Here is a 19,624-nt window from a genome sequence, read left to right as displayed (position 1 = left end):
TGCCTCACCTGAGACATGCTGAATGCTCCCAACACAATGTGAAGTGAAACAGCATCGACCAGGTAACAACAGCGCCACGTGCCCTCTCCACAAGGGTCTGCATAAGCAAGGTACTTAGTCATACTTTCAAAAAACCATACAGAAGTCACAGTAAAATTAACTGTACTACTCAAAATTCCTGAAGTAATGTGACCCAAGAGAGAAATACAGTTTCTGCAACAGCTAGTGACACCAGCTATTTAGCAGCTCTGTTTATTTTAGGCAAGTCTGGAATAAAAATCACAAGGCTTCAAAAAGATCCAACTAATTTTAAGTTTTACCTTTAGAAATTATACATTTGGATCCAAAAATGCTCTAAAAGAAATTTCAGATCTGTTCTACTTACATATATTGAGATGAGTATGACACTTTTTTTGTACTAGGTATATGGAAAAGTTTCCATTTAATTCCAGGATCTCAACTCCGCAGGTAAATTTTTAAATAAATTGTAAAGCTTAATGAACCTATGTGAATTTTCAGCAGAAAGGAATTTTCCAGTCTAGCTTAAACTGATTTCAAGAGGCTTCAGCAAAATAAATCAAGTGACAAGGTAAAGCATCATTGCAGAAGCTCTGCCAATATATAAAAGAATTGGAATCACATTAGTATTTATACACAAAATTCTTTCATAAGCTCAGAAGGGTTAATATTACATAGATGAAAATTTGGTAAAATGACATTATAATATAGATATGAAAGGGGGAGGGAAAATCTTTTATTCCTAAATTACTTTTTTCAGAAAAAACCCAACAACAACAAAATTAGGTAACATTTTTAATTCCCATGACACATTTTTAGGGTCTTCTAGTCATCACTACCTCATTCCCAACTCATGACCATCAACCTGACATGCCTCTTCCTGAGCAGCAACCACAGCAACCATCAGGGTGGAGACAGGAGCCCACCCATCCAGCACTCCTGGACCAGTTCTGTGCACTGGAAAGAGTTCTCACAATTGGAAAGAGAAGATCCAAGCCTTCAGCAACTTAGCTCACTCTCATACTCTAGCCTCATGAGAGAAGATTCTCTCCTTTGTCCAGTTTTCTATTAAAGCCCTTATTTCACAATGAAAATAACCTACAATAGAAAACACAGATGGGAAGAACATGCAGTTCTACCCACATCAATCTCTAGTCACTACTAAAGCTTACAAACCATCTCACAGAATCTCAGAATCGTCTAGGTTGGAAAGGACCTTGAAGATCATCCAGTCCAACCGTTAACCCAGCACTGACAGATCCCAACTACACCAGATCCCTAAATGCTATGTCAACTTTACTCTTAAACACCTCCAGGGATGGGGACTCCACCACCTCCCTGGGCAGCCCATTCCAACGCCCAACAACCCCTTCTGGACAGAAATACTTCCTGACATCTAGTCTAAACCTTCCCTGGCACAACTTGAGGCCATTACCTCTTGTCCTATCACTTATTACTTGGTTAAAGAGATTCATCCCCAGCTCTCTGCAACCTCCTTGCAGGTAGCTGTAGAGGGCAATGAGGTCTCCCCTCAGCCTCCTCTTCTCCAGACTAAACCCCCCCAGTTCCCTCAGCCGCTCCCCATCAGACCTGTGCTCCAGACCCTGCACCAGCTCCGTTGCCCTTCTCTGGACACGCTCGAGTCATTCAATGGCCTTTTTGGGGTGAGGGGCCCAAAACTGAACCCACTCATTGAGGGGCAGCCTCACCAGTGACGAGTACAGGGGTAAGATCCCTTCCCTGTCCCTGCTGGCCACACTATTGCTGATACAAGCCAGGATGCCATTGGCCTTCTTGGCCACCTGGGCACATTGCTGGCTACTGTTCAGCCAGCTGTCAATCAACACCCCCAGGTCCCTCTCTGACTGGCAGCTCTCCAGCCACTGCTCCCCAAGCCTGTAGCGCTGCTGGGGGTTGTTGTGGCCCAAGCGCAGCACCCGGCATTTGGCCTTATTGAAACTCCTACAGTTTCTCTCTCTCTGCATTATAAAACCAACACAAGATACTGGTTTAGCATTGCTCTAAGGTGCTCCTGCATTGAATGAGAAAGGATTTGAGTTTGTTAGAATTCTAATGATAAAACTACCAATTGAGAGCATACGTGATCTCAGTGATCCCAAAGCACTTTGTTGACCTTTGACAGCAACCGCAACAAGAAAAATGCATCTTAAAATCAGAGTACTGGCAATACTATTCCAGCAGCTCTTATCAAAAGTTATAAAGCAATGCCTAACATCAGGCATGCTGATCATAAAATGCACCTGGAGCCAAATTATCATCTTGCCATTGGTTACTTCCTTGGGGTGCTCAGGTTTTGTATGTTGTTCATATGTACAGGCACATGAAGGAATTGTTTCCGAGGTGAAACCAGCATAAATAATTCCTCTCTTCCCTCCTTGCAATTGCTCATTCTCCTTCCTAAAGTTCACTGCCCCTACTTATTTGTTTCTGGGGTCAGGCTGCAAGCCAATCATTAGAATCATAATTAAAAGGATCCTAATTAAAAGGATCTGGATTGAAAACAACCCAAAGAGGAGGAAAATGTCTTAAGCCACAGTCACCAAAACTCCATAGCACACAACTTCAGCAAATGAATTTAAGACAGGTCCTTCCAGCTTTAAAACTTTTGTGTTTGTTGTGGGGCTTTTTCCCTAACTGCATCTCAGTTTACTACATCGTATTACCTTCCTTTACAACAAATCTCACTTTCACACAGCATAGTTCACTTCAAGCCACTGCTGGAACATGTCACGGCAACAAACTTGGGAGGCAAGTGGGAAGGCTCTCCAGTGGAAAGTTTATCAGCATGCAACCATTTATTTCAAAACAAAAATCTAATCAAAACAAATACTTTTGTGAGCCCCAGATACCCTTTCTGGCAGACAGGCTGAGCCATGGAAATTGTTCCAAAAGCTTACTTTCTTTCAAAGGTAATTATATGAGGCCTTGTAGCCTATCACTGGAAACACGAGCAATAGTTAATGATGCACAGCAAATCAAATCCAAATTAGAAAAGGAATTTTCAGTAAAGAAATTGAAGTAAATCCAATCTTCTTTTACTCCTTTGGCCTGTCAATGACAAAAAAGTAGTTTCAGTTAACCATAAAGTCAATTCAGACAACACTGCCACAAAAATATCAACACCAATTCAAATAGCATTGGGGAAAAAGGAGCCTGCCTCGCACCTCAACTCCTCACAGGTCTGTTGCTGAAACAACCAGTGTACCTGCAACTGTGATGCTACTCTGATTCTTTTAAGGGAAATTGCTGGTCTTTAGACAGAAAAAAACATACAGCATAAAAAGACCGGTTTGACTTCTGCTGGGCCACCTTTCTCCACATCACAGACTGTCAGCACCTCTTGGCATGTTCTGCAGAGACGAGGCATCAATCATTTTTGGGCGTGGAAGGGAACAAACTGTAAGGTTTTGGTTTCTTTGTTGAGACAATCTAGCATAGGGTTCAGTGCATGTCACCAGGCTGGTTGTGGTCACATTGGGGATACATCTTAGCAGAAAAGGGAGTTATGCATCCCTGATAAAAGCCAGTAAATACTTAATTGGTACACAATCAAATTGGGTCAAAAATCTAACCTGAAGGGCACATATTTAGCTGTCTCACCAAATCTGTTAATAATGGAAAACATGGGTCCAAGGGGTTAGCTTCTACAACACTTTGTCAGAGTGCAGCTTGAACTACCACTACATGATCCAGACGTCTGCATAAAAACAGAAGTAAGTTTGTACTCATTCACAAATGACATTTCAGAAGTTGTAAATCAGTGATGTGATTTGACTGATTTCCAGCATTACATGCTGAATGTGATTCCTTATGGCATTTCCCAGTGTAGCTGGGAAAGTCTGTCAATAAAACTACTTCTTAAGAAAGTCAGAGAGGTGACATATCTGAGACATAACGCTTTGAACATACAGCTACTAGTACACAAAGAAGTATTCACATTACTGAAGACCACCAAAATTGTTATCACTAGACTCCTTAAGAAATCTCAACATAGAGGAAAATGTTCCCTTCTCTTGGAAAGAGAACATAGCTAATTCTCTATCTCCACCCTCCTCCCTCCGCTCCCATCTTTGACTCTCATCTGACAAATAAGAATGCTCATTCGAAAACTATCCAAATCCACTAGACTAGTTTAAGGTTTGAGTTAGCTTTCAGAAGGCTTCAAAATGTCAGCTTCAAAGAAAAAAAAAAAAAACACAATTCAGTCTTGGATTTTTAGATCAATTTAAACCAGCTGAGTTTGAATTAAGGGAATTTTCAACTGGATGGCTGAGTACACACTAAGTTTTGTGGTCCCTGCTGGAACTAGATAATTTGCAGACAATGAAAACAAATTCTGGGGATGTAAAAATATTTGAACATTTACCAAGATCCAATCTAAATCCAGAACAAAGATTGAGCTGAAACCTTTCTTTTTTAAATCTTTACCAAGTTGGTTTTTTGTTCTTAATGAAAACAGTCTTCCACTATGCAAGAGCTTTCTAAACACCTTTACTCATTTGCTATACTTTGATAATTCAGCTAATGGAATAGATGTAAAAGACAAGGATTGCCATAGTTTTCTCTCAGATGTATAACAGGTTTCCACCTGTGTATCTGACGGAATGAGAACATTTATCTGCTCTTGAAGCACACCATGAGGTTCTTCTGGTTCTGATTATCTTTTAGTATTAATGACGCACAGTTATTTGTTATCTTTCTGGGCACATGAAGTGGAAGGTGACAGAGACCAGTCAGCATGGATTTTTCCCAAGGAGCTAGTGGTTCATGGATTGAACTCTTCCACCCGGTATACCTTTAATGGGAGTTTGGTCTTTCTTCTTTCATTCCACCAGCTACGTAGTCAGATGAGGGCATGAATACAAATCACTGCCAGGATTCTAAAAGAAGTGCCTCCTACTTCTGTAGTTCGCATCATTTGTTACATTGGGGAAAAAAAAAAATAAATCTTAAGAGTTTGCATCTTCTTCCACTTTTAAAATCTATGAAGCAAAAGTAAGTAGGGCTACAAAAATGTGTAGTATTTCTGAAGAGCAAGCAAACACATTTTATATTTTACCCTACTGTGACTACAAAGTAAAGTGGGGCTGGCTCAAGATCTTCAGGGAAGTCCAATCAATAGTAAACATTAGGCACGGGCTCTCAAGCACACGTTATGCCAACTATGCCTGACCTTAGGCATATGGAAATGTATTTCCTTATATAAATAAATATTGATCTAGTTATATAAAGTATGAGGTTTAGACCCTTTGGTTCCTATAACTGTACATTGACTAAGCTGACAAGGGTTCTGTCCTCATTCTTGTATTTTCAGTTGTGCAACTACTTTGTATAACTGCCAAATTGTTACATTAGCCACATCACCTTAATCTCTTCACACTCCTTAACCAAAAGGGGAATGCCACCACATTTCTATCTCAACAGTGTTATGCAAATAGATACAGCAATGACATACTTATATACTACAGCAACTGCTGTAAACCTCAGCTAAAATTCCAGTTTATTAATTGTACACAGGCTGGCTGATGACCCTGAGGCTACCCAGGAGTTCTCTTATAGCAGAAATTACTCTTAAAAATAAAATGCATCATGCCAGGGAAGAATTATGTTGTGCAACTGCCGTTTCAGAAAAAAGAAAGCAAGAACACTTTGTTTTCAATCCAAGTATGTATCAGAAGTAAAAGTTATTGAGAGAGAGTAAGGGTCTTAAATTCAGAGTGGAACCCGACTTCAGTTTTTGAGAGTTCTTCAAGTTCAAAAATGAAAATGGAAGGCAACAGAATGACCCAGCTGTCTCAAGTCTGGCAGTAACTTGCTTGTATAGTTAAATTTTTCCCCAAAGTTCAATAGGCAATTCTGGGAGATCCATTTCCCAACCCTGTCATTCCGAAGAGGTTTGCAAAACTGCTGTAACACTGGTTTGGAAGTAGATTATTTTTTTTCCTTTGGGACCCTTACAAAAAGCCCCCAAAACAACAGCAGCTTTTGTTGTTCTGCCAAAATGTGACTTGATGAATATTATAAGAGGGGGAAGGGCAAATACAGAAATAATTTATAACACTTCTCCAGAGAATTTGCTCTTGCAACCTGCCCTGCTGGCAGGTCATTTCTTGGAATGCATACTGAAACCTGGAAAATCTATAGAGCATGGTCTCTATTCCCATTTGTTTATTCTGGGTCTCAAGAATATTTCTCAAACAGTCAAAGCAACAGGATTTGAAGTTAACTGTTTCATCCCTTAAGTATATGTAGGTTCATACTTCCACCCAAAGAGAAAAATATTCTAATAATGCTCTTAAATGGACATCTAAAATTATGACTGAGACAGTGCATGTGAAGATTATACTATGAAAATAATAAATTATACATATAACAATTATTACGTGTATAAAAAACACATGACAAACATTCCTCCGTGTTGAATCTCAAGCTCTTCAAAGTTAGGAAACACAAGAATTAAACCTGCCTGCTTTCAACTGTCTTTAAAACATCCTTTTGCAGTTGCTTTATGACAGACCTTATGTACATGATCACAGTCTACTGCAGAGAGTCCAAGTTCCATATAAAACAAGAAAAGACAGCTATAATTTTTTTTTCCTTCTTTGTTCGGCACTCACTGTGCGATACCTATCTTCAGAGTAGAAGCATAGTCTCCAAGGCAGCATTCAGCTGCCTCTCCCATGAAACCATTCCTTCTTTTTTCTATGAAAATGGATATTGACTGTTTGGGACAGAGGGAGAAGAGAAGGCAAGAAACAGGGCTATGCAAAAAACCTTAATTCTAAACTGTAATTTTGAGCTTTTAACTTTGTCACCTCCACATTAGTCTTGTAAAGCAGTGGAGAAGCCTTTTACATTTTTAACAGTGAAACAAAATTTTAAAAATTGCTTCCTCATGTAGCATCATCCAAACACACACTTGACTCATGCACACTACGGACCTTTAACACTGAGTCGTGTAGGTGTAAATCCTACACGATTGACAGGTTGACATCCTCTGTGAGGACGAACAGCCAGGAAAAATAGGATGCTTTTCCAGTGGGTTTTAGAGACTTCTGTTCACAGCAAAGCATTCATGAGTGTGAAGAATACTGGATTCCATTTCAGATCCACACGATCTTACAGACATTAACCTTCTGCACCTTCTCCACAAGAATGACCCCTTTTGCACCATTCCTTTTAACGTGTTCCATTATCAGCCTTGTCCTAACCCTATCTTCAGTCCCCTCCCAATCTCCTCTCATTCACATCATTGCTTTTATTCACAGGCTTCTCACCCAAATTTCAAACTTCCCCCCCCCCCCCCCCCATCTAGTCTCATCCACCTTTCAAGTCACTCAACACTACTCCCTTTTTCCACCAAAGTTAATGCCATGTCACTCAGTTCTCCTCCCATCAATGTTGTGTATATGGAATAACCATTCCTACTTATTCTAAAAACCAGTAAGAAAGCCGTATTTTTAAGCAGTCTAGGGAAAATTTTCCATTCTTACAGGAAGGTTGGAATAAGAAAAAAATCAAGTAAGTGTTTCAATACTAAAAAAAATGGAAAGCTACTACTCACTAGCTTAGGTCTTGTGAACTCCCAGCTTTAGCTATACCAATCAGTCCAATTCAGACACAGCAATGACTCATTTTTACTACAAACAATCAAAATGACCTGGAGGCGTGATCTGAACCACCAATGACTAACTAATCTCCACTATTTTTAAGCTGTGCCATATTCATACTCTGCTGATCATCACTGTTCATCTTACCACCAGTTCTGGCAGCAGTACAAACTTTTGGGCATTAGAATCATTTACAGGAATTTCCTTACAGTACTCCATTATGAGGGGAATAAGTAAGTGTGGTGTAATATAACCTCAGTTCAAGTCACAATTAGTACCTTCTGGAAAGACACAAATAAAATTGGATACAGTTATGAAAACATAGAACCTGTTCGTAACAGGAGAATTTAACCCATGTTTGAGGAGTATTCTCAATGCATTTTAATTTTGAGCAATTACTGCAAATTAAGCCCTGAGCCTACAAAAGCAGCATGCAACCTCACTGCAACCAAAGAAATCTCACCCTAGAGAAACACCTTTCAAGATTAGGACTGAAATGCTTTGATAAAACAAGCACAATAACCTTTCCAAGACATTAGAGACAAAATGAGAATGCTACCATTCTTTTGGACAGAAGGACATTCATTTTAGAATTGATTCAATAGGATTAAAAACAAATCTCAAAACTAGAGAGTAGTTTGAAAAATTTCAAACTGAAGACGACTTAATTTGTAGTTAAGTACAGTAGTATTCACAAGTTGTTAAAGGAAGTAGAACTTCAAAACCAGAATTTGAACAGCAAACCTTTCCCTTTTAAGGACTCTGATCACAAAATACTTTTCCTCCCTTATAGGTCTGGAATCAGATAATTAATCAAATCTTATTGAATATGATGAAAATGTATTTGAGCTCTTACTATTAGAAACCTGTCATGTTTTTTGAGTACAGAGTTACCTCTGGAGATGACGGTAGAGCTGATACCCCAAATAAAGGAAAAAAATCTAGAAGAGTTTTAGATAATAAAACCAAAACTTGTGCTCGGGACTTTAAGATTATGCTTATTAATCTAATGCATAGAAACCATGGCAAATTTGTCAAAATACAACTTTCCTCTCATACTGTTAGAAGAGCTTCATTCAATAAATAAGTGGAGATACTTATATGTTTCACACTTTGCTGGACTGAACCCACTACAACTTTGTCAATCAACAATAAATTTGACTAAGTTAATTGTAGTATTTGAGATCATAACATCTCTTTCAGAAGTGAAAAAAAGGCAATAAGTTTTCTTAGTCTTCTCGATAACACAAGCACTGGATAAGTATCAAGTATTGTTTTGTTTTGTTTCCCTGTAGCTAGCTTGTAATATTGCTTCATTCTCCACTTAATGCACAAAGAGCAAGCATAAGAGTAATGGTTTGAAACTTTATACACTAAAAATAGCTTTGTTTGGGTTTTTTGGGGGTAGAACAATCAAAAATGTTTTAACAAAACAAGACATTGGTTTGGCAGGGTATTCAGTGTCAGTGACTTTATAGCTCTTTGCTAATCTACAATTCAGCATTAGCTGTCTTGGGCCCAAATCAGTGACTATGTTTTAGTATTTATAAACTTTGTTCTTTACACACCATTGACTACTCAAATAAAAAGGAGGGCAAGTTTTATTTCTGTTGAATCTTGCCTGAAGGATATACCTTAAAACAGCTGATGCAAGTTACTACATCTCCTGTTCATCTGCATCTGGTGGATACGCTCCTTGAAAACAGGATTTCTGATCCAGAACCAAAATCTGCAGTGAAGGTTTTATTTGAGATGACAGTGTTTTGGTAAACTTATTTTCACAGTCCCTTAGCCCAGACACAGCTTTATGTAAGGTCAACGATCACTACAATTATTTCAGTCTTTTGGTTTTAATGCAAATTGTTCAGCAATTATCATGGAAGACTTCTGAAAGTGATTTAGAGGTGGGGTTTTTCACCTAGGCAATTTCTTACAGCCTGTGGCCACTGAAAGGAGGTGCAGTTACATAAAGCACCTACTCTTCCCTCCCCCTCAAAAAAACCCTGCAAGAATAGCACCTACTGATATCATCACTTGTTGATCTCAATCTCTTGCTCTTGTGCAGGCATGGGCTGCCTAGCCCACAGATGAGGACCCCATTATTTGTTCAAAGGAAATGAGATGAAGCAGGAAGGAGGTGAAAGTGGCTACTGAAACCCCCTGCTTCAAAACTTACTCAAAACTCCAAGACAGACTAACCATCCAAGCAGAAGCTGGTATTCTTAGAAACAGGAAAGTGCCAAGAAGCTCAGAAAGCAGAGGCAGGCAGCTGACAGAACAGTGCATACCAGCTCCACTTAAGAACACGGTGTTGCTCAGCACCTACAAGTGGCTTTTTCTGCTCACTTCTACCTCCTAAAAGCAGAAGAAAACAAACCCAAAACAATCAAATAAAAACTCTATCCTAAAACTTCAGTCATGGCAAAGAGCATTTCCCATCAGGAGTACCATGATCCCTTCTGTATAAAGGGATTGCATGGCATCTCACAGAGACAAATTTTACCCTTCATATGCAAATAATAGCAAAATGTAGGTCGGGAACTGCTCAGTCAGAACAGCTAATTTATTTTCTGATTACTTTTAACCTATCTAACTTTTGGAGGATAAATCCTCTGGGGAGTTCCTCCTTTTAATCACCTTCACATCATTGCCAATACCTCATAACATCCCCAAGAAGAACTCTAATTTTTCTAGGCAACAACAGTAGAAAACCAATTTATTTCCAACAGCTGTCATTGTCCAAATTCTAGGAAAGAAAGAAAAAGGAACAAACCTAAGTAAATTTTTATTAAAAAAAAAAACTCATCTAGTTATTGCCCATAACAGGAAGTCAAAGGGAAGTGTTTACAACATTTATAAACAATTCCAGCTCCCCAGATAACGAACATGTGGTTTCATCTCTCTCCAAATTATTTTCTCATTCACTATTGAAATTTCATTTCCGCCTAAGACTCACTGGAGTTTTCAAATCAAATAGTCATTCAAGACTGTGGGTCAGCAATCACATTTACCAGTAGGTCAGCAGAGCTGTCAAAAGTATTGAAACAATAACCTCATTTAAAAAGTTACCACAGTTACTTTGTGAACAATGGAAACCTGCTAGCTCACACTTATCTGTCCATAATGTAAGAAACATTTTTGTCCAGGCTTATCAGCAATCTTTTGCTTGCTAACAAAGTGCTCATTTAAAGCTGATACTGCACTCTCATTCAAAGTAGAAAGCCACTGGGCTACTCAGAGCACAGAACTGCTCCTTATTTTAAAGGCTCTCCTCCTGGAAGCCTCCTGGCACAGGTAGACAGAAGTTGGTGAGGTTCTGTTTAGATATGACGGTTCACACTTCCCTAACATAAATAAAAGTTGCAGAATTGCATTCTGATATAGCAGATGGAAAAACAAGGAAGGGAAAGGTAGAGCAGAATCCACATACCAACAGTAGAACATTTAGAATTTCCCCTTATGCTCCCTAACCCATGAGCAGACCATTTAAAGATTTAAAGTATAAGCCCCTGCCTTGTTTTCTCTATATATTGCCAAATTCAAGCAAAGTTACCTCATTAACTTGTTTTTTGTCCAAGTGAAAAACTTGACCAGAACTCGTGGAGGCAATTTCTTCATAGACCTTGTAACCAATATGGTCCCTGTCATCACAGTCTCCAGTCAACACAAATACTACCTGCATTAAAAAAAACAAAACCAAAACAAGAAAAAACACAAAAAAAAAAAAACCAAAACAAAAAACAACAAAATCACTTGGTACATGGTGCAACCTTCAGGAAAACATTGCAAAGACAGCATTAAGACATAATGCATGACAACAAAAGAACTGTTTCAGTTGGCGTGGGTTCATATTACTTTGCATGAAGGACAGCTGTACTGCACTTACTACTGATGGTAAAAGTAATGAAGAAGAAAAGAAACAGACAAGAATCACTTTAGAAATGTTACGCATCTATCAGCACTTGTACTTTACAGAATACTTATTTCAAACCAATATAAAAACATCCACGTAAGTGGTAAGCTGATCAAGAATACATATACTGGTAGAAGGTTCAGTTGCACTATTTAATTCACAATATTAAAAGGGATATTCCTTTAAGTTTTTTCTTAACCAGATCAGTTAACTCTATTTAAAAAAGTTCCCTAGAACAGCAGTATTATGGTCCCTTCTGTAAAAATATTTCACTGAGCCTCACACAGAATAATTTTACCCTTCAATATTGAGAAAACAGGGCATTAAATACATAAACCAGCTCAGAATGTAAATCCCTTCTGTACCTGTGATTGTTTCTGTTGAATGAGTTGAAGTACTTCATGGGTAAGTCTATAATCTTTGGATCGTGCATCAGTAAATACATAGATGAAAGAACCAGGAAGAGAAATTTCTAGAGCGATCTTTATTGCTCCAATGCTCATCTCTGGACAGTCTCCACCACCCTGTTCGCAATCAAGAAAAACAAAGCATTTTTCTAAGAAAAAGTAACATACCAAATAAGTTACTTTTTGCACATTCAAGACATACTTTCTCAGCTTCTAATAATTTTTTTTATCCTAAGCATCGTATGGTTGCTATAGAGTGCTGGCACAGACACACTCACAAGCAGCAACTGCAACAATTCCTTAGGGAAAATAACGTCAAAGGAAGGGTTGTGGTTAGCCCTGAAAATGGTTGGTGTCACGGTCACTCTTATCTTTTCTGGGAGCACCATGTTTTGTTTAGCTCCAGCTCTTGTGGCAGCTCCATTTCCTATACTCACACGCTCCCTCACTGGCTGAGAATTTAATTGCTCCGGTAGTATGCAGCAGTCATGGGAGGTCATGGTCATCGATGCAGATGGGAAGTGATCTCAGCCAAGCAGTGCTGAGCTCCAGGAGGACCTTTAGATACCAGAACAACAAGAACTTGACCTAGACCTCACACTGCAGGGCAGCCAGTGCAGGGAGCTGAGCAGAGGGGGCACAGGTGATGTGTTGCCAGTGACCTGTACTAAGGAGACAGCTGTGCAGCTGGAGGTTTTTCACACCATGTGTTCGTTCAGTCAAAATGCTTCCAAGTATGACTTTATTTAACTTTATATGAAAGGATCGGTTTCTCTTCCTAAATTAAGGATTAGAGGAAAATACTGTTTAAATAAAAGTTCACTTTAACATATATAAAAATTAACTTGGCGTATTGAAGACAGAACTTTCCAGAGAGCTGCATACAAACTGTAAAACCTGCCCCTGTAAACAGCAACAGATCTCTGCACTTTCAAGATTAAATATAGAAGTTATATCTTTTATTTCCATAATTGACATGCCTTCATACATACTTAGACACAAATCTCCACACACTGGGAAGAAAGAAGAAAAAAAATAATGCAATTGTTGCATCTATTTTTAATTCTCGAGACGCCATCAAAAATTGTTTTGAGGTTAAACATTCACACTAAGCTGAAAAAAACCTTGCCTCCCACAGTCCCCCAGCCCTTAAGAGTTTCAGCTATCCCCAATGAAATCTTCATGTCAGTAATAATTTTTGATCTATCGATATCTTTAATCCAATTTCAAAGCAAGAATATCAATAAACTCCTCTACATTAAAGAATAGGTACATCGCCACTGTTCTTTTTGTAAGTCAGTCCTTTCTAAACATAGTCTTACTTTTGTGGGAAAAGCAAGTGGTAGACTCCAGACAGCCTAAAATTCAAGATACCATTCTTGAAACATTTTTGACACACGTCAGAACTTTATCTTGACAGTGCTTATACAATCCTATGGGACAGATCTGTATAGGCCAGTTATTTCTTTTGCTGAATATGATATTCACTTTGCAAGGGCAGGGAAGATTCTTCCACGTAAAGCTTTAATTTATAGGCAAAGTCAAGATAATAGCCAATTTCTACAGACACCTACTTGGAACAGGAAAATCTCTACTAGAATGTCTCATGTAATATTCTACATGGCAGCATCTATTTTCTACATATAATAGAAAAAGCACTGCTCAGCTAAATGGTTATTCTGAGAACAAGCATGAACTTTATTATTCTCATAATGTAGAAGAGATGTATTCTCAAAAGGCAACTAGGTAGAACTACGAAACAGAAACGTATTAGCTTAATTTAAAAAATAAAGAAGAAAGTTTTCCTTTAAATGTTTCCTGCCTTTCTCTCCAAACTGCAATTAAATATGGTTATGATTACCTTGTGAAATTTTCTGGGAAGACATAGGTAAGTAAAGCTCAACAAATCTCATTTTCCATTCAGTTTGGACAGGACATAGAAATTTAGGTTGTTAGCTCAGCTCATATGGCATTTTGTAGGCCTAAATTTAAAATCTATATAACTATTTACTTAAATGGCATTGCACCCACTTACAAGCAGATAAATTTAGTATCCGATTTAAAAAGTGTTATCAACTCTTGCAGAACACTACTTTCGTTAAGTTGTCATTTTTACACTGAGAAATACTCAAATAAGGCCTTTTCATAACTATTGATGCGAGTGTATTGGCATTTGTATTATAGAATCATATAACACTCAAACTATGGAAATACACTTTAAAAGGTTTTTATATAGACAAGATTTAAGTATATTGCTTATGCAAATAAGTGTCAGTTGTGAAAACTGTATTTAATATGAGAATACACAAAAAAAACTGCTTAACTCATTAAAAAAAAAAAGAAACCACTGCTGCCCAAGTACAAGTTATCATCCTATTGTCCATAAGAATGATACACAATTAATTACAGATGAAACACAGGCAATATAGGATCAACTTATGAGGTGTCAAAGGAACACTTCCTTTATCACTTTGAGTGTAAAAGGAACAGGGCCTGGTTTCTTCAGTGAAATGTATACAGACTAATTTTTGCCTGATGTCAAATTCCAGCCAAAAGCCTATTTCTAGTGTCATGTACAGACCCTCCAATCATTCTGTGACCAAATTAATTTTGTTGCAAAACAAGATCGGGCTTATCCTGACGTCCAGGGGGAACAAGTTTTGCAGTGTTCCTGGAGAGCATATTTTGGTCTAATACGTTTTATACCTAAGACTCCTTAAAATAATTTATCTCCACCTTCATTTTAACTTTGTTCATTAAGGAGCCTATTTGCTCTACACCATTTTTTCAAAATGAACCACCCTTAAAGTTTCCCCTACCTCCACACTATTTATTCTTGCACTTTTTAACTGTCTTTCTAGGAAAAATGCTAATAACAAACACGTAGTAAGTGTTCACATTTTCTGGGAGAACTACTGCAAGATGACCTATCAGTCCTGTTCTAATCACTTTAATTTATATTTTGGCCCTTCACCAATATAATGAATGAATGCAAATCAGTGGAAGTCTTAATTCAGCTGAATGAGCACATCTTGAAAGTAATTATGAAATATGCAATCAATCAGGATTAAAGAAATCTTAAATTCATTAGACAGTAACTTTTAAACAACTTGTTTGTAAATTAGGAGTTTTAAATTCCTAAAAGCTTCATCATATACCTTTCAGAAATATCTGCAATTATTTTCCAGTATAGCTATTTGGAAAACAAAAACTGAAGAGTAAAAGGTTTATTAAAGTTTAAATTTCCCTATGATGGAGAAAAGCATAACAGCTGGCATTTTCTGCCTCCTTGAAAATTTACTATTGTTTTCTCTGAATTTCAATCTTTCTGCCAACTTTTAAGCTACTTATTCTTCCCAAGCTAGCACTATTGGCTTTCAAACAATCTTTATTATACAGGGATTACACCATGTGCCAGTTTATAAGGGAGTGTCTGTCTGGCACTATTGACTCTCCAGCAAGGTTCTCCACAGATCAGAAGCATTTTGCTTGATTAAAAGACAAGACAATAGGATCATATTTTCTTTCAGTAAGGGTAACTCCATTCCAATGCTTCGCTTTCTTTCCATCACCCAATCCAGATCTCATTTGTGGTTCATCCTCACCCAGGGGAAGATCACCAAGGGAGACATACTGGTGTGTGAGTTCAAAAACTGCCACTTGTCTCTTGAGCAACTCACAGGGTTTGCATAAGACAAGAGTACCTGAGTCTACCTGATGCCTTTGAATCAGTCAGTGCTAAGGAACACATGGCAGTGAAGACAATATTTAAGTAATACTTAATGGGTCTTACAGTCCTTTCGTACCTAGTTAAAGCTAATGAAAAACACAGTAAACAGTTCATAAAAGTGTCTGTGAACAAGTGGCAGGACTAATTAAAATGCAAAATAAACGTTAGCATTATCTAACTATTCTTTCTTGTGTTGTTGAACTGACTCCCCATACAATGATGTAAACTAAGACAAAGTAATTAATCATAAATTAAGATGACCAGAGGACAGGACAATGACAGTTTGTGCAGATAAAATGACGGAGATAAACGGCCTACATCCTGATGAGGCATTGTAAGAGAAACATCAACATGAGAGGAAAGATTGGAGGGAGGGAACAGGGCTTTTGCCAGAACCACACAGACAACCAACAAGTTACTCACCTGAACATAAAGTTCCCTGAGTTCAAATTGAAATTTCTTGGGATCTGTTGTTATTGTCACTGGACCAATTTCTAGGATAAAAAAAATTGGAAGACATGAGGAAAACACAAAGTTATCAAAAGACAACTTCAAGTGAAGAGCTAACTGTTTCAGATTCATAAAAGTAGTAAAAATGGTAAAAATGAAACTAAAAGCATTTAACAGAAAGGAATCATTAGGACTGATATACCCAGCACTGAAATCTGTGATTCCAAATCTAGTAACTCACCATTCTGGTACTACCAACTTCTGGGTGTCTTAAACACTTATAGGCACATAGAGCATTCTGTGGTCTGTTTCTCTCACATTCGATTTTGACCAATCATTAACTGCTCTTAGTAATCAGAAGAGAATAAACATCCCCAAAACAAATGTGGCTGCAAAAAATAATGTATTTTTCCAGAAACAGTTGTAGATAAATGTGAAGGAAAGGTGCCTCTGAACAGAATACACACACTAACCTCACTAACTGATGAAAAAAAAAAATCTCTTGCCTGAAAGAATATATATACCCTCTAGCTGGAAAAGCCTGATGTGAGCGTGCTCAACCTCAGTGTATCTAGCAGCAGTTGCCAGAAAGAACTGAAGCAGAATCAACTTTATTTGTGGTTTTTGCCATGTCTTTGTATACTGAGAAACAGCAGGACATCAAATTGAAGTCAACTGGGCTGTGGACTGGGGTGTGGGAGCAATGGCAGCACACATTTGAGCATTTCCCAATCACACTAGCTGTACCACAGGCCTCTCTCTGCCCCCTCAACAATTGCTTTCCTAATTGGTATCAAATGTGATTCTAACCAGCTGTTTTCCTATAGCTGTGATTTCCTGATGGTTCACCTTAAGCTGTCTTGGCACTCATGCACTTCATTCTTTCCCTGCCCTGGGCAGGCATTCCTGCCCTGTCCTTGTGCCAGTAATGGCATTCATTTAGCTCAGCCAGCTGGGTCAGGGTCCTAAGCCAAAAATAAATAAATAGAAAAAGAAAAAAGTGAATAGATTTCTGCCAGTTTAGTGCCCCAAACAACTCAAAGAGATCAGCTGAGTACTATCATACAAGATGGAGTACAATTATGCTGTCAGGGTAAAAGAAAAGCATGGAACTGGAGTGGTGCCAATTTAATACAGCTGTAGCTTACATGGAAGTGCTGCCTCAGCAGACCATATAGTGCTTTCCAAGCTCTGTAAAAGTTAATATGTACTTATCTTCCATATAATCGAGACATTTTTCTTTTTTAAACTGTCCAAAGTTTTATTTCATGGGAGTTTCAACAACAGCCATCACTAAAGTCTACTATATCACACACACGTTTGCTTGGGGGGCTCTATTTATGAGTGCCTTTTGCTAAGTGTAGGTTTTAATTTGTTTGAAAGTCACCCAAGAGATTACACAAAACCTTTCCTAGAATATTAAATGGTCTTAAGGGGGTTTTTTTTGTATGGCTTTGAGTCATTTATCTGTGAAGGTTATTTACTAAAATGCTACACTATCATCCAAAGAGCCATTATAAGGACTCAATATTCATCCATATATTTCATCCTGCCATGCTCCCGCTCCTACCTGGTATCATCCTCCTTTGGGTATTCTTTAAAGCAAATGCCTGTAATAAAGCTATCTCCAAATTGTTTTGCTTCAAATCTATCCCCTGCCAACCATTGTTCTAAAGAATATAATAGAACGGGTTTTAAACATACAGTAAAACCACTAGCTCTATTGTTCCCTGTCAGTTGAGGGATTACATTTATCAATTCTAGAACATTAAATCCTTTGGAAAGGCTTTCTTTCCATATAAAATAAAGATCTGAAAAGCAATATTACTCCAGCTAAGCTAAAACAGCACATGCAGTTGAGATCAGATGAGAATTTTGCCTTGTTTCTCAGCAGGCAGCAAGGGCTCGCTCCAGCAGCGCACGCGGATGCCAAGCCCCAGCCCTGGCCAGCGCGCCGCAGGATCATGCCAAGGCTCTGGCCACTCTCTGGTGTGAGCTCGGTAAAGAGCAGATCTTTGAAATGGCACCTAGATTAGAAGTTAGAGAGGGGGTATGGCCTAGTCAGCATCAAGTAGAGAGTTATCTGTTGTCAGGACAGCACTGAGAACTTCGCAGGAGCTGTACAGAGGGCAGATCTCCCCAGGCAATTCTGCAACAAAGGCCAGAGTTCACCCACCTCCCCAGAGGTCAAGCAAGGCCCCAGAAAGGAGTGAATAAGATCATTCACATCTTCAGGAATAATCTTCTCCTCTCAGGGACAAACAGGGGCAACACGAATGACACCAGCACTCCCAGAGGGATGTCAGGAGTACTTCCAGGACAGAGGAGTGTCAGGAGCACCCCCATCTGAGGGACATCAGGAGTACTTCCAGTTGCAAGCAATGATGCTAGTATTTCATGTAAACCTACAGCTACAGTCCGTTTGCCAACACTAAACTAATCAATTACTGATATAGAAGGTGTCTGGAATGGCAATAACCATCCAGCTCTGGGCTGGCACTGCTCCCCCCATCTGCACGATCAGATCTCCTCTCACTTGTATGAAGGTTATTCAGTATCTCACGTCACTTACAAACCCATCATTCTAGGTCTAAATAGTGACGTGACCAATTCTCACCATCTGAACACTCACCAACTTGTACCAAAAAAAACAGTATCTACTGTCTTTCACATGCTGTTGTGCCACCAGCTGATGTGACCCGCTTGCAAAAACGCTGTAATAACCTTCAAGTTCATTTTCTTTTATCCTCATTCTGCTACCTCAAACCACAACCCCAAGCAAGGCTGTTTCATCGGTGTAGGTAAACACAGGCCTTCAAAGCATTCAGGATAGATAAAAGTGAGAAGACATTACCAGAAGTACTTTAAGTTTACTTGCCAGCTCCGAACCATTTCCAAAAACGATTTTGAGAAAGAATGGCAAGTTCTCTCACAAAGCACCACAGGAAGTTCTTGTAGAAGGTTAGTTTACTGATACAGTAAGAACCTCAAAAACTGTAAAGTCTAAATCAAGTTGCAGTCATCAATCTGGACGTGGCTCCGTAGAATGAATGCACAGAAGCAGGTCTGAGACTCAGTGCAGTTGAGACACCAAGGCCTGTGCAACGCTAAACTACAGCGCTGTTAAAAAGAGTTATATAGACTGTGATGGAGAATTGTTCTTAGCACTTTGAAGATGCTAGCTGTGAAGCATCAGTTCAGGCAGAGTTTCTGAGGAACTTAAAGGGTTGAACAGTTTTACAGTACCACACTGTACAAGTTAATCTCGTGTAAGAGCGTTCATCTAAACAATGCTGAAAAGCTTTGTGGCATTAAACCAAGGTAAGACATCAAACAAGCATACAGTCAAGTTAACAGAAAATAGTAGACATTGCAAAAAGAAAAAGACCAGCGTGTCAGTGCTCAAAATAGTTTTTGGTGTCCAAGAAAAGCAGTGAAGGCACAACTTTGTTCTTTTGCTCATCTTTAATGGTAC

At 38.6% G+C, this 19,624-nt stretch overlaps 1 protein-coding gene across 1 annotated transcript in view; it reads right to left on the bottom strand.

The window, feature by feature from the left end:
• Positions 1 to 19,624, bottom strand: part of HMCN1 (hemicentin 1) — a 206,680-nt gene that overhangs the window by 158,230 nt on the left and 28,826 nt on the right. The window contains exons 2-4 of the mRNA XM_074833139.1: positions 16,123 to 16,193; positions 11,928 to 12,086; positions 11,203 to 11,325 (exon numbers count right to left, since the gene is read on the bottom strand). Coding sequence (XP_074689240.1) covers positions 11,203 to 11,325; positions 11,928 to 12,086; positions 16,123 to 16,193 — 353 coding nt within the window. The remainder of the gene's footprint in view (positions 1 to 11,202; positions 11,326 to 11,927; positions 12,087 to 16,122; positions 16,194 to 19,624) is intronic.

Source organism: Strix aluco, chromosome 8 (assembly GCF_031877795.1).
Source record: "Strix aluco isolate bStrAlu1 chromosome 8, bStrAlu1.hap1, whole genome shotgun sequence".
Taxonomy (NCBI): domain Eukaryota; kingdom Metazoa; phylum Chordata; class Aves; order Strigiformes; family Strigidae; genus Strix; species Strix aluco.
The sequence above is the reverse complement of the archived record's forward strand: the minus strand, read 5'-3'. Positions and strand labels throughout refer to the sequence as shown.